General features: G+C 41.8%; 1 protein-coding gene across 1 annotated transcript in view; it reads left to right on the forward strand.

Annotated features, from left to right (window-relative positions):
• Positions 1–12,382, forward strand: part of trim71 (tripartite motif containing 71, E3 ubiquitin protein ligase) — a 35,149-nt gene extending 22,767 nt beyond the window's left edge. The window contains exons 3-7 of the mRNA XM_080863377.1: positions 2,858–2,992; positions 8,092–8,334; positions 8,458–8,955; positions 9,199–9,339; positions 9,535–12,382. Coding sequence (XP_080719503.1) covers positions 2,858–2,992; positions 8,092–8,334; positions 8,458–8,955; positions 9,199–9,339; positions 9,535–10,107 — 1,590 coding nt within the window. The 3' untranslated portion in view covers positions 10,108–12,382. The remainder of the gene's footprint in view (positions 1–2,857; positions 2,993–8,091; positions 8,335–8,457; positions 8,956–9,198; positions 9,340–9,534) is intronic.
• The last annotated feature ends 4,041 nt before the right edge of the window (positions 12,383–16,423 follow it).

Below are 16,423 nucleotides of genomic sequence, written 5' to 3' on the forward strand. Positions count from 1 at the left end.
AGATGAGGTATTTAAAGGATTTCAGAGAAAGGAAAACTCCCCTCTTCTTTCACAGAAGTGCAGCACTTTGCCCCCCTGTATTCACTCGCTCCCCCTCCACCTCTTTCTCCCACTCCCACACAAACACACAACACCTCTCTTCATTTACATAATTATAGATTGGGTGGCAGCTTCCTAAGCCCCCCCACCCCCAACCAAAATTCCTGCTTATACAGTGACACATGAATAAGTTGGAGGAAAAAATGTGAGTTTTATTAACACTTTAGTCTGCCTGGTCATGTTTTGGGTTTTTTTGTTTTGTTTTGTTTTTTTGTCACATTAAAAATTCCAAACAATGAGCAGAAGGATTTTCTGTGAGTAATAGTGGAATCTTCAGTTATTCACATGTCAGTCTAAATTTTGATTAAGGTAGGGGGAAGAATGGATAAATTGCAATGAGCAGTTTAAAAAAAAAAAAAGAAAAAAAAAAGAAAGTTTATAAATTCCTTTTTGAATGCCTTGTGGTCAAACACTCAGCCAATCGTAAAGTCGGGTAATGGATTAGTTGTTAGTTTGAAATGGTAACTGGCTCACAGGGATACGTCAGACACACGAGTGTTATCTAAGTTGCCTCAAAGGCGGGGTGGTGGTTGTGACTTTGGTAAACACTCACCCAAAACATGAAACACTAGCTCATTGCGCTGAGGTCACACGACTTGCTGGCACGTACTATCTATTCAGTAGAGCATGTGCCTCGCCTATCCATTTCCCAGCTTAACCTCTGTGTGACCGCGCCTTGCTTTGTACCTTAATGGATGGGTAGTTGTAGGGATGCACTGATTGTGAAATTCTCAGCCGATACCAGTGTTTAAAATAGCAAGTTAACAAATGTGGCTTTTTCGTGTGTTCGTTTTGTTGTTTGTTTTAACCCTTGGCCTTTGTCACACTCTCTGTATCTTTGTGCTGCTTGGCTGATTTATTGGTGCGTGAGCAGCGCTTATGTCAACAAATTCAGAAATGTCACCACATAGATTGCCAAACTCCTGGCCAGAAATAAAAGTCATGTCCCACAGCACACACTGGGATCATCATTATCATCAACAACAACAAACACCACACACTTGGTTTCATGAGAAGCACTGGGGTACGAGTAGCTGAGTCATAAGATACACCACCTGTCGTCTGGCAGCACCTTGGGCTTTGTGTGTGTGTTTGTGTGTCTGTCCACTTTTGTCCAGGTCACCGCGGGAGTAAATACTGACGCCAGATAATGTGCAAACACAAACGTAGGCATAGGCAACACACACGCACACACTCTGCTGTCCCCTGAGGTAGGAAATTTCCGCCCACTCTATACCCATTATCTTCGTTGACCCCTAACCCTGGACTTGTGACCTCCTGGTTGGCCGGAGCTCTATGCCTCAGAAGGTTTGATTGGTTAGTTTGACTCTCTTTGTGCTGCAAGCTGTGCTCCTCTGGGAATGTGAAGAGAAATGCGGAAGATGATGGCGACACAGAGACTGCGAGGGAGAGAGAGAGAGATGGAGGGGTGGAAGCAGGAGATGCAAAAAAAAAAAATCACAGGGAGGGAAACAGAGATGGTTAAGAGAGGAGAGGGTGAAAGAAATCGTTAAATAGATTTCCTATCAGTATCAAAAAATCAGTCTTGTAGAAATGTACAGATGGTGAGAAAAAGGTGGTAGCATTTTAATTTCAACGTGGCTCCTTATTAACTTTGACAACAGTCGGCCCCTCTGATTCCTTCAGAATTCCCGTCCTGCTGTTTCTTCTCTGGGGGCCTGATTTAGTTGTCCCTTTAGCTGGCTGTTTCAAATAGCCAGGCCAAAGAGAAAAGAGCCCTGCTGCCAGGCTTTATTGCTGCAGGGATGCATTGGGGGTGTTATGTGTCTTAAGACCGGGGCTGCAGAGCGCGAGCGGTGGTTTAGCTGACCTTTGATCCTTGCGGCCGATATCACAAAGGAAGACTTAAACCCTCCTCCCCTTCGTCCCTGTGAGGTCCTGATCACCCTCTGACCCCCCAGAAACTGCCAGAGGAAAGGCCAGATAAAACTGAGAGGCGGGGGGAGGCAAAGGGAAACTCAGTGTTGTAAAAGCTAAGACCTTTTGTTTGGTGCTATTGCTTTTCAGTGCTTGTATTGATCCAGGTTATAAACGTGCTCTTTCTGTTGAGCCCGACTGTAAAATGAGACTGCTTTTAAGTTCACAGAGATTCACATTGTAAATACTTTAGTCTAATCTAACCAGTCTAACCATGCAATGGCATCTTCCAATACTTTTCAGTATCCATTCTGTGGACTTTAAATCCTCAGTGTCTCAACAAATGGAGAAATCCACGTCAAACATGATCTTCATGTGATTTTTTTTTTTTTTTTTTTTCTTCCCCAAAGTCTGTCCCTTCTAGTAGGAAGTTGCATCATTTTTGGGCAGTGTGAAGTGACTTCCTATTCCTGGCTCATGTTTCCTCTTCCCTTCTAAAAGTACCACCAAATGTGACAAAAGAATAGATCACAAAATCTCTGCAGGTGCTCGTGCACTGATTTGGATGTCACATACAGTGTCCTTTTATGTTTCCTGATCCTCTGCGTCCTGTTTCTGGGTCCCATATGGCTAATAAAACAGGCCAGTCTTTATACGTTCCCGCCCTTTGTCACACTACAGAGTGACAGCTACATTTGCACATTATAGTCCTCTCTTTGTGCCTTTCCATTGCTAGTGGTATTTTTTTATTTTTTTTTATTATATTTTTTTATTTTTTATTTTTAAATAGCAGCCTGGGTTTTCTTTTCTGTTCTGATTGTCTCCAAAGTTGACAGCATTTCTATGTCACATCTTACAATTTTGTGTTGTGTGTCTCTAGCTAAGCATGGACAAGGTCCAGGCCATGTCCGAGCAGGTGGAGATCAAGGCTAAAGTGGTGCAAACAGAAGTGAAGGCTCTTGTCCTGAGACACAAGAAAGCGCTGGAGGAGAGGGAGTGTGAGCTTCTATGGAAGGTGAGCTGCTACTTTGTGTATTTATCAGCCTTTAGTGAAACATTTTTACACCTGACTTTGAACTCATTTTATTCAAAAGGGACATATTAGTGTCAATGTGCCAGAGTTAGCCAAACGGCTACCTTTTTATCTGTAGTCCTTTAAAGTCCTTTAAAAACACACACCATCAAAGATAACAAATCAGTCCAAAATGAATGCTCACGGATCTGATTCCTCTTTAGCCATTGAGTTTTAAATGGATTGGCGGTAGTGCATTGTCTTATTATAGCTGAAATATTAGTCCAAATGTCACTACGTTTGACTGATAACACTTCTTTACTAAATATTGGATGTCTAAAAGGTATACTACTGGTCACTGTTCATGGTCAGCATGGTGGTGTGGTGGGTTAGCACTAGTGGGGCAACGGATCACGGTTGATCCGTAATCCAAACCGATCCCACTCCACGGTTTGGCACGTGATCCGAAGATTTAAAAACGAGGGGAGAAAAAAAAAAAGTGTGTGTATGGTGCGTGTGGTGGGTCTGTCAAGCGATAGTTATGGCCAGCGCTAGCGGTCCAAGTGGAGGAGCAGAGGAGTTTACAGTATTTAAGCAGCCCTTTGCTGCCCAGTCCGACCGGACTAAAGCTATTACAAAAGCTGCTAGGGTGTTTAGCTGCAGACGGAAGGCTGTATTCTGTTGTGCAAAACAAGGGGTTTAAACTATGATGAACGTGCTTGAGCCACGCTATGATATCCCGTTCGCGTCCACTTTAGTGGCAAGATCGTTCCAAGCATGTATGAGCAGGAAAAGATTTAAGTTGTGGCTGAACTGTCCCAGGCATCTTCTGTTGCCCTAACTACTACAAATGGGTGGACCTCCAGGGCAACGAAAAGCTACGTGACCGTGACAGCTCATTATATCACAGCAGAGTGCGATATAATGAGCGATATGTATTATTCTAGGGTCTACCTTACAATATAAAGCGCCTTGAGGCGACTGTTGTTGTGATTTGGCACTTTATAAATAAAATTGAATTGAGTGGTAGATACAAAGACTGTACTGAACTATATTGTACCATATTGGGGTTTTTTTTAATTGCGTGGAATGAGTCTAGAGTTAAATGTTTTTAACAGGCAAAAAATACCTCAAGAAGTAAATGTTAAATTTTTGTCTTTTTTTGCTGATCCGAAAATTGATCCCATCCGTGACTTAAAACCGTGATCCGATCCGAACCGTGAGATTTTTGATCTGTTGCACCACTAGTTAGCACTGTCCTCACATTAAGAACATCCTGGGTTTTAATCTACTGACCGGCTTGGGTCTTTCTGTGTGGAGTGTATGTTTTTTTGTTTTTTTGTTTTTTTTTTTCCTGTGAAAGTGGGACTTAAACAAAGCAAACTAGACTCAGATGTTGCCTCCAGTGTCGCAGAGTTACACCTTCCTATAGGAAAAGCAACTACAGGTCATGTTGTAGCAACAACACCACAGCAACAAGGATAAAGGACATTACACACAGAAGAAAAACACCCCACACTTCAGGATTTTTTTGGATTCAAACTTGTTGTAACGTATAAACAAAACGTATAAAAAAATTTCCTCAAAAATGCACTGAAGTCAGCATCAAGTGACGATGAGCTGGTCCTGACGTTTCTAAACAGAAACAGAGATTCTGGATTAATCCATTTTCAAGTTGAAGCTGTATCATGACCGCTTACATATTTCAGGTTGTTACCATTTCTATATCATTATATATCCAGCATCTGTGCATGTCTTGAGCTGTGAGTGCATTTGTTGGGAAATGCAGTAATGTGATTGGCTGGACCTGTTTATTTGCATGTGAAAAATGGAGCTTGGTTCAAAAATAGTCCAGAAATATTTTAACGCAGGACATATTCACAATCACTTTAGACATCCAGTCTTTAAAGGACTTCAGGATGGAGGTTTTTTTTTTTTTTTTAAATCTGGTTTGCTCCATCCATTTTCTTTCTCCTTTCCTTTTACCTTTCAGTAAAATAACTGTTATTTAAGTGGTTCATATCCAATGTAATCATCTCAGCTTTAGCGTTCACGCACACCAGTGCAGGAGTGAAAATGCAAATGATAGCACCCATTGGGGCGGAGTCTCCGTGGGGATTAAACACGGGGCTGTAAATCATAGTTAAGGGGAATACGCAGTGCTTGAAAGCATACATGTCGAGATTGGTTAATTAAACAAAATCAGCTGTTACGCTGACAGTTTGGCCTAAAGCCTACAGAAGACGCAGGGCCACCCAGGTTTACAGGAAGATCCATCACCCTGGGATAACTCTGCTTCCAATTCTCCAACATGCGTATCATTATTTGAATCACATGAAAATAGTCCGTATGTCGCGAGTTTAGGAAATATGACTAAGTCTGATATTTTGACCTGATGGAGCGTGACACAGTGCTCCTCCAAACTCTTCTATTGTTTTAGTCATTCTTGTGGTTTTTCATTTTTCTCTTTTTGAATCCTCACCACAGTAATAGCAGCCTTTCATCCTCACAACACTTTGGAAGTCCTTAGCATAATATTGATGTGCTATGAGTTTTGCAAGCTAGTTTTGTTCCATTATGTGTCTGTTAATTTAAACAAAATGGTATTTGGGTTATTTGTAACTATTTTTCAGTAAAAACACAATTTAAAGAGGTTTTTATAATGGCTAATTGGAGTAAAACACGATGAGCATCAACCTAAATGCAGTGTAACAATGTAACCAGTGTTATCTATGAGGACTGTTTCCGGACTTTGCTCTCATACTATGGGGAACTTGCTGGGTGCACTGAGCAGCTCCTCATGTTTGACTTACTGCATTTTAAACCAATGCAAACGGGCTCCTGTGCTGTCTTCCAATATACCAGTTGCACATCTCTCCAAATGCTCCGACAACCAACTTGAGCATAAGGATGATTCACCAACAGACCGGTCGTACCACACGTAAAACAGGACAGGGATGCTGTCTTCTGCTGGCCACTGTGAGGGTTACTGGTGGGCCCGGCCCAGTGGTGCTAGAATAAAGGAAACAGTCTCCAGTCAGGTGCTCTTCAGTCACCCAGCACTGTATATCTGAAAGTGGACAGTTTCATGATTCTGAGTTGAGGGTAAACATGCTGCATACGTGACTGAGTCGGTGTGCGCTTGAATAACTAGGACAGGAGCTGGTCCTGCTTTGCTCTGTCTCGTTGAAATGCACACCACCTCAGCCATTCCTCTCTTCACCACATTCAGCCGAGGGACTAAAACTAGTTGTCTGTTCATCAGAAAGCCCAACTTGAGTCTTTGTCCTCGGCGACTCTTAAGTGTAACTCTAGTCTCACAGATGCAAATTACAGTTTCACCTATGCCACGGGTTAACAAAGAATCCCTCTCTTCTGGAGTCTTTGTTTCTTTTGGGTCCCTCCCCGCTATCAGAAGTCCTTCTAACCACAGAGGCAGTCGGGCTATTGTGTTTTACTTCTTTTTTTTTTTTCTTTTTTGTTGGGTTGCAGTAAGTAAGAGCCCAGTCGGTGCTTCTCAGGTTATACCACCCTCTTTAATGCTTTATACTCTCTGACTCTAATGGAACCTAATATGACTTCTAACAGGAGCAGTGTTACAGTTAAACGAGAGTCAAAGTACTTAAAAAGAGGTGGAAAAAACCACACCATTTTTTTTTTAAACTAATAAATCATTTTGGTTCTTCCCCTCTCAGCTTTTCATCTCCAGTCCTGGTGTCTTTGATACAGTGTTACGCACTTTATTGTGTTCTGTTGTTCAACAAAGGAAAAAGGTCTCTGGACATTGGTTAGGAAATCTTGACTAGAGTCGTCTTTTTGCATAGATGATGATGTTTTGTGAATGTTGTATTTAAAATATAACAGAAATATATAAGCAACTATTTAGAACATTTAAACAAATCTTTATCAGTGTTTTTCACTTGCAAAGGTCTTCTAAAAAGGTATTAAGAATATGTGCTACATCATGATTTTATTACTTGGATAAAGAAAATGTTTTTCAGTTCATAAAAGAGGAGACGGTTTTCTCTTTGCTTGACAGTTCAGAATAATCATCTTGTATGTTATGCTGGGGCTCAGTTCATGCTCTTGAAACGAGCTGTTTAGCTGCTCTGACTTAAGGCCAACTTTCTTTGGATTGACTGGCCTTCACAAATGGAAAATTTAAAAGGCAGATGACTGTTCTTTGGTCACAGCTGATGATGCGTACCTGAGACGGTTATATATCCTATCTGACATACAGGGCTAACAGTAGAAAAAACTGTCTGAAACGGCACATTTAGAGCATTTGATGACTGAGCTTTTTGGTTCAGGGTAAAACGTACACTGACCTGATATTTTCACTGCGTATGTATATGATAGAAAATAAGAAGGTGCGTAATCTGTTTCCTTCTAGTCGTAGTTTTAGCAGTTTGATAAAATTATTGAAAGTAACTTATAACAGTAACATTACTAGCCTTCATTAAACTTAGTGGTTTAGTATTTATAGACATTATTGGTGTGTGACCTGATCCACATGGCAGAAACTATTCACCGGCCACTTCATTAGGCACATCATTAGGCTCGCTAACTGCTTGTTAAAACACACATCTAATCAATCAATCACATGGCAGTTATGCAGTGCTATTTAGTAGACATGGTCAGGATGATCTGCTGCAGATCAAATGGCATAGGAATGGGGAAGGAAGGTGATTTAAGTGACTTAACGTGGCATGGTTGATGGTCTTTGGAGTATTTCAGAAGCTGCTGATGTTCTGGGAATTTCCCACGGAAACATCTCTGGAGTTCACAGGGAACGGTCTGAAAAAGGGGAAAATATCGAGTGAGCGGCAGGACTTTGGGTGAAAATGAAAATTTCTCTTAATGATCTTTTTCATTTTCAGCCTTTAAGTTCTTTTGAACAAGAGGGGGTGACACCATGAAACAAAATAAGTCTGCTAACTGTGTGTGTTGATGGGTGCATTTATTTTTGCAAGACTCTACTTTGCTATTGTGAGTCAAAGTGCATTTCTAATGAGTTGAATCTTGTCGAACAGGATGCTCTTGAATGTGGGTAAACATTCGCTGTAGCTGTCTTCCTAATCACCCGTACCAACTCCTTGCAGGTGGAGAAGATCCGCCAGGTGAAGGCCAAGTCTCTGTACCTGCAGGTGGAGAAACTCCACCAGAGTCTCACCAAGCTGGACAGCACCATTGCTGCTGTAAGCCAGGTGTTGGATGAGGGCCACCACCTGGATGTGTTGCTGGCGAGGGAGCGAATGCTCACTCAGATCCATGAACTCAAGGCCCTCAGAGGCTTGCTGCAGCCACAAGAGGACGACCGCTTCATGTTCACTCCTCCAGACCAGGTCAGCATTAGAACGATCGCAAGCCAGTCTTAGCTTACCTCATTTCACTGTTCAGTATTTTCACATTTACAAATAAATGTTATAACACAGAAGCTCAATTAACTGCATCAATGGTCCCTGCAGGCTCTCTACATTGCCATCCAGTCCATGGGCCTGATTAGCAGTGGGGCTTTTGCCCCCGTGACCAAAGCCCACGGTGAGGGTCTGAAAAGTGCCCTTCGCAGTAAGCCTACCTCCTTCACTGTGGTTGGATACGATCACGATGGCGAGCCACGTCTTTCAGGTGGGGACGCGCTGTCTGCAATAGTCATGTCGGTTACAGATGGTAACGTGTCCACAGCTGATGTAACGGATCACCAGAATGGCTCGTACACCGTCGGCTACCTGCCAAAATGTGAGGGGGAGCATCTCCTGTCCGTGCTGGTGTGCAACCAGCACATCCAGGGCAGCCCCTTCAAGGTGATTGTGAAGTCTGGGCGGAGCTATGGGTCACTCGGCACCCAAGTGTCATCCTTTGGCTGTGAGGGCGAGGGAGACGGTCAACTTTGTCGACCCTGGGGCATCTGTGTGGACAAGGAGGGATACGTGGTGGTGGCTGATCGCAGCAACAACCGTATACAGGTAGGTTTGTTATTGTGATGTCATCACTAACGGAAAGACTTAGAAATAGCACTTTATTGAATTAAAGAGTGAGCATGAATTTTAGATATAAAATACAAGGAACAGCTTGGTTTGAGGTGTTTGAGTGATGCTTAGCATGAAAGCATTAGCTGTGTTTACATTAGCGTGAGTGCATGAATGAGTCTTGCAGTATGGAGCGCTGTGAAACTTTTAAAGAGTAATAAAACGGTGTTTTCTCTCCAGATATTCAAGCCTTGCGGTGCCTTCCACCATAAGTTTGGCTCTCTGGGTTCTCGACCTGGTCAGTTTGATCGTCCGGCTGGGGTTGCATGTGACTCTCAGAGGCGAATTGTTGTGGCTGATAAGGACAATCACCGTGTGCAGGTATGAAAGCCCCGTTAGAGATGATCAACACAGCTGGAATTGCCTTTGACTTTCCATTATTCACAGAAAAATTAGGTGGGAGGGTAAAGCCCTTTAAAAAGTCAGCTTTTGATAAAACATAGCTCCTCACGCTTACTTTCTGTCTACTCCTCATGTAAACATAAGAGGCTCTAAAATGTTTGCTCTCTCTGACAGGTGTTTACTTTCGAAGGCCAGTTCCTGCTGAAGTTTGGGGAAAAGGGTACCAAGAATGGGCAGTTTAATTATCCCTGGGATGTGGCTGTCAACTCTGAGGGTAAGATCCTGGTCTCAGACACCCGAAACCATCGTGTGCAGCTCTTTGCCCCTGACGGTTCTTTCCTCAACAAGTACGGGTTTGAAGGGGCCCTGTGGAAACACTTCGACTCTCCCAGAGGTGTAGCCTTTAACCACGAAGACCACCTGGTGGTGACCGACTTCAACAACCACCGCCTCTTGGTTATTCGACCAGATTGCCAGTCTGCTCGCTTCCTGGGCTCCGAGGGCACCGGGAACGGACAGTTTCTGCGTCCCCAGGGCGTCGCCGTGGACCAAGAGAACCGCATCATCGTGGCCGACTCCCGCAACCACCGAATCCAAATATTCGAGCCCAACGGAAACTTCTTATGCAAATTCGGATCGCAGGGGAGCAGCTTCGGACAGATGGATCGCCCCTCCGGTGTGGCCGTGTCGCCCGATGGAGCCATTGTGGTCGTTGACTTTGGAAATAATCGCATCCTCAAGTTCTAAAAGGAAAAAAACGACCTTTTTTTGTATTCTCTCCCTACCTTTGCCTTTTTTTTTTTTTTTTTTTTTTTTTTTTTTTTTTTTTTGCAGTTTTTCCGATGAAGGAAACGGTGGAGAGAGAATGGATCGGCAGAAAGGAGGAGAGCTCAAAGATGATTGGGAGCATGCTGAAAAGAAGGGAAATTGAAACTATAGATTATTTTTGTCATTTTCATTTCTATTCTTTAAAAAAAATCTGATACCTGTGATATATACATCAAAGGGGGACCTCTAAAAATTGATAATCAATAGAAAAAGAGCCATATTTCCCTTCCTCTGCCTCAGCTGTTCCGAATCCTCTGTCGGCTCTCCTTAAGGAAACATCTCAGGGAATTTCTCACTTGTTCAAATCTTGTACTCTCTGCTCCGTACCTACCTCATTTACCTTATGAATGTACACAGTCTCCAAGCAGAGGTTTTTGTCCGTGAAGTTTTACAAAGAAGAAAAGTCTACCTCTATACTTTGTTATTTAAGAGAGACAAAAAAACAATAGACTCTACATTTAATATTTGCACAGGATTAATAGAATTCTTTCTGTGCATTTGGAAATTTGAGTAAACCTCCTGAATGTTGTTGCTGAGACAATACTCAGACCGCTGTAGAGGTTGCATGATTCGCCCTAATTAGAAGGCTTGGCTGAGAGGAAACTCGTAGAATAGCGTCTTTTGATGTTTGTAGTTTTGCTTTTTTCTTTGTTTTGTTTTTGTTTCTTTTTTTTTTTTTTTTTTTGCTCTCGCATTTAACGTTGTCTTTGTGTGGCTCTGTGGTGGTGTTAGTGTCATGATAGCCTAAGAAGTCTGTGTGAAGCAATGCCAAACTTGATAGACTTAAAATGAGCTCAGGTCATTAATTAACTGTAACCTCAGGCTCTCCCTCTAGCTTTACTGGCTAAGGCTTTTATGATGAATTTACTGATGTGTAGAAATATAAAGTTCAGGAGGTCAGATTTTACATAGCCCCTCTAATGATATGAATTCTTTGAATAATACCCCATAAACCCCGGCCTCACCTCTAACCCACTGACTGGATTAGTAATTACTACCCAGTCAGTTAAAGAGAGAGTAATATGCAAGGAAAGCAGCATCCTTTGTGTGGTCTCCCAATAGGAGGACTAGATAAAGGATTTTAGAATTGAATCTTCCAAGATCTGTACCTAATAGATTTGTCTGAACGTTTAATTAAGAAAATAAATTAAAATGGTTATTTAAGTAATCGAATGACACCCTTATGATGAGGCGTGCTGTGTGACGAAAGCCTCGGAAATGGACACCTCATTTGGCCATTCAGATGACATTAATGACATCAGATTAAAGGCCTAACATTACAATCCTCTGCATTCACATTGTGGTTCAAAGCCACTTTCTTTGGCTCCAGGGGCCAAGTATTCAGTCCTGTCCAATGAGAGAGGACGACCTCCAAAGCCCGGCCCTACTTATTGATGCTTGGAGTTGAGACGCCTCCAGACTGAACGCTAGTAGATCAATTCCTCTAAAGATGGAGGTCTACAGAATAACTACTAGAGTCAACCAAAGTTAGAAATCCTGCACAATGGCCAACGGAAGATTTGGCGATTTTAAAGCAAATCAGAATCTCAATTGTAAAACATTTCTCAAATAATCATTGTTGTTGAGAAGTCTAAAAGTTGATAACACTCATTGAAATGAGTTGTGGGTTTTGAAGAAGAACACGTGCTTGGGTGCACAAGTACTTCCACTTCCCACTAAGACACAGGCACTGCCTGTGTGAGTGCATTTTTAAATTAGATCCTTGTCATAGAGTACAGGAGATACTTGCACCAAAGAGAAATTCTCCCTCCCCCCTCACATTTATCACCCCCAGCTCATCGAGCAGTGCCACAGTTTTACCATAGGCTCAAAGTAGCGTCTTTGGTCATCCTCGCACATATCCAGATTCCCATAAAGTGATGGAGACTCATTTGTGGTGAAAGCACTATGGGAATCCCCTTGTCCTTCAATCTACCTCTCACCACAAACACCAGACTATTGCAGTTTTGTTAACCACTTCCTTAGCCTTGCAAAGTTCTTGAACTATTAAATATTGGCTGACTGGCTCTCACCTCTGAGGTGAGGTCTGTCTGCACGTGATCAGGATTTCCATCCTCTCATCTCACATTTCCTTTACCTCAGAACTGTTTCATATACCTCAACTCTTAAAAAATACCTCAAGTTTGTCACTCGTTGCTACTGTGCATGTAAACCTTCAAATACCTCTACTTTTGTTATTCATTCTGAATAGATCGTGTTTACTCTTTTATTTATGCATACCTCCTAGGATATTTATACCTCATTCACATACCGCACAATACAGTACATGCCCCATAGTTCTAGGACCAAAGATCCACGGTACTGTTCAAAGTTTGAATGAAATGCGCTTTATGGTCATCGCTCCATGCTCATAAACCTGAACAGCCCTTGGTTTGTTGCATCTACTGTAAATGTCGGGGTATGTTTATGCTTTTTCTCACCAAGAAACCAAATGATTCAGACGAAAGCATTGTGCCAAAATGATTTGTGATAGTTCTGTGCCAAGCAGAGTTAAAATTTTTTGGACCATGCCTTTGTAGGCGACTAATGTCACTGGACTATTATCAAAGATACAAATGTTAAATCAGAGCACCTGAGGATAAATCCTCTTCCTCTGACTGGATGCATTTAAGAGGGCTGGGCCCCGTTTACCTTTACCTCATGATGATAATGGACATGTCCATTCCACTTGTAAGTTGTTCTAGTGAGCCGGGGGTGAGGGCAAGAGGAAATGTCCTCTTTTAAAGCGTTACCATCACATGTCCGCCTTTTTTGACTGCACATGAATTACCTCTTATTTCAGCACAATATTGCCGCGTGGATTTTCAGGATGCTTGGTGCTGGCTCTTCCAGAGGAGTAGCCTCTGGGAGTATCCTTTCAGACTGGTGGTTTAAAGCAGTGATTCCCAACTGAGCAAAACCTGTTCCCCAATAAAGATCGAGTGAAGATGAAGAAATGTGAGGTGTAAAGTTAACAAAAAATAAATCCGGAAAAAGCTGCAAAATGATTAACTAGTATCAAAGTGAGAAAATGGTTGGAAAGCTTGATGGTAGGCCAATGGCATGCAATGTAGTTACAACTTTAATCTGTTGTTTCTACACAAATTTAAATGAATACTTATAATTTAAATGTTATATGATGTCCCTGAAAATCACATTTAAACTGTTCACTACCCTTGTACTAATTTTTGTATGAAATAGATTTTTTTTTTTTTTTTCCCCCCCACTTTTTAAAAGGTGGTGGTGGTGGTGGTGGTGATGGGGGAGGGGGGGTAAAATATCTGAGGATATTCTGAGGAATCAATGGTGGAGTCACCAGAGACAGTCTTGCATTTCAGATTTTCAACATCATTTGTATCATTTCAAGATGGGATTTCATTTAATTTGGGTTAGAATATCACAGTTGTCACCTCCTTTTTAAATCTTTGTTTTCTTGGTTTCCATGGTGACACGTACCCACTTTCTCTGGATAAAATCGTAGACTGTATACAAAAGATAGACTTGGCTAACATGATGGCATCCACTGTTATGTGAATCTCGCAAAAACCACATTTTTGATGAGGGGCAGGTCAGATTGTGAATCTTACTATTTGGCTAACGAGTAGTTAATCATAAATCATTAGCCAATGAGCGTACCACGGATAGGCCTCCATTTAAAAACATGGTATGTACAAGATTTATAAAATGGACTTTAGTATGACTTGAGACAGGTGGCTGAGCACAAACTTAGGAGGAAAGACAAGACAGCCATTTCCTCACATATTTCTGAAGGACCAGAAGCCTTTTTTAGAACTATAGCTATCGCCATCTAGTGGCCTTTGGATAGAATGCAGGTTTAAGGCACTGACGTATCTGCTTCGTTTTTCCATTCAAAAGCTACATCCATGTTTCATTATACTCTGTGGTGAAAATTCTGCTTCTGACAAATGACTCACAAATTTGCGCTCGGTCACAATTCATGTCTATGAATAAAAATGTAAAAAACACAATCGATCAAGAAGACAAAAATTAGCCGCTATGTTTTTTGGGATTTTTCTTTGACAGTTTCTGGTTTGGTGCGAGACCAGGCTGTAGTACATGATGGATGAACTGTTAAATTGTTTGCCAAAACCATAGCCAAACAGTTGAATGGCAGTATGGATAAACAAATAAAACTGAATGGGTAAACAAAGGATGTAAAGGACACCTTAAACTGCTAGCTAAAATTATTTTTCCAATTTTTATAAAACATCTGTTATTTGACTAAAAGTACAGGTAGCAGATAAATTGTTAGCTAATAGCTTGGATTGAATAGTTAAAATAGCCAGATGGAATGTCAAAAAAATTAAAATGTAGTAGTAGTAATAGTAGTAGTAATAGCTACAGGTAGCGAATGAATGGCGGGAACATCGTGAAATAGGTTGGAATCACTGGTTTAAACAAATGCATGACAGGATTGTGGATGTAGCTATTAGCACATTTAACCACTGCTGCTTTGACTACAACACCCAGTTTCAACCAGTAAAGTAGAACATTTTTTTTCCTCTTCTTCTCAGTATTACTCTTTGACATGTTTGTTCATGTTGCATCGGGTTTTATTTTTTAATTAAGATTACAGAATTCTATCTTTAAGATCCTTAGGTCTTCACTCTTAAAGAGGAAAAAAATGTATTTTAAACCTTTTTTTTTTTTTTTTTTTTTTTTTTAAATTTTGTTGCATGCTTTAAAAAGTCTATGTATTATACTGATGTCTCTTTAGATAGATGATAAACTGAGATGGAGTGGGTAGCTGATTATTGGGGTGGTGTTTCCAAAATGGATACCCAAAAATGCGTGTGTGTTTGAGCGCGCGAGTGTGTGTTAGGATTGCGTTGGATGGAATTAACCGTTGACTTTTGTGATTGTATTTCCTGTTCTCTAGAGGCTCTGCAAAGCACCCACTGTTTGGGTAGCCATACTTTGAATCCACAGAAACAACCGGCAGAGTTTTGACTAGCGTGACCCTCGACCGTTAGTAATGAATTTTCCTCAACTCCCTCTAAAATGCTTTATATGAGCGGGCATATAGGAATGCTGTCCTTTCATGCTGAAGTGATGTAAAAACCTTCCCTGCTCAAATTTAAGATGAGAAATCCTTTTAGTAGGTGTGAGGAACAGCACAAACTAAAAAAATCGCCTCCCCTTCTTGAATTCGAACCCGACAGCGTGCAGGGATGGCCGCTGAGCACATGATCAGTCGACTGTGGCCCTGCTCTGCGTTGCTTTTTGTTTTGTTTTTTTGTTTCTTTGTGCTACCATTTTATTTCTGGCCTCCCACAATTTAACAGGAGAGAACAAAGCAAAGCCAGGTGTGCGAGGTCATAGACCTGCTTTTAAATGATTGTATACGCTTAAGAAAAGAACGAGGGGGGAAAAAAAGGGGTTGGGATGTGTTTAGAAAGGAAAAAGACAAAACTCAGGTAGTTCTCAGCAGCGCTGTGCTGCAGGTGTCTCATTGAATCGTGTAGTGATAATGTAGTGACTTTTTTCTCCCCACCCCCCACTGTTATGATCTCTGTACTAGTCTGATTCTTTTTGTGTGTCCACTTGCATATATAAAACAAATAATTTCTCAATTTGAAAATAATGCTTTCAATTTGTACCCTGATTTTATTTTTCTTTCCCCTCTGGTTCAAGTTTTGGTTTGTTTATTTTTATCTTTAACAAAAAGTACAACTATTCACACCACTTGATGCTCATTGGCCCTTTTAGAATGTATTTTGTGAAGAAAAGGCTTAAATGGCATCTTGCTGCTCACTCGCCGGCGCCATCTGCTGGTGGCAGATACACGACACGGCAGAGACCACAGAAAATCTGTGTTACCACCGGCCGAGGTGGGAGCCGTCTCGTCCTGTCAGCTGTATCCTGTTCTTCCAGCAGCTGGTTGTTGCGTGTCAAGTGGGCGCCATGTGCGTGTGTCTGCGTGTTTGCGCTGCATCTGTGTCGTCTGTGCAGAAATCCACTGAATGTATTCTCCTCGCAGTCCAAGAGCTGGGGTGAGCCAGCGTGGCCAGCTGAGTTTAGATGGGTGCTGCTGGTGCTTTCTCATCCACGCTGCAGTGTGTGTTGTTATCAGTTCAATCTCAGTGTGTGTGTTTTTACACATGTGTGCACACACATGCACGTTGTAATGGATGGAAGTGCAAATGTCAGGTCTTCAGTCTAAATAAGGCATCGGAGACTATAAGATAACGGCCACGTGCTGCTCTCTCTGCAC

The sequence above is a fragment of the Rhamphochromis sp. 'chilingali' genome (genome assembly GCF_963969265.1).
Source record: "Rhamphochromis sp. 'chilingali' genome assembly, chromosome: 17".
NCBI classification, from domain to species: domain Eukaryota; kingdom Metazoa; phylum Chordata; class Actinopteri; order Cichliformes; family Cichlidae; genus Rhamphochromis; species Rhamphochromis sp. 'chilingali'.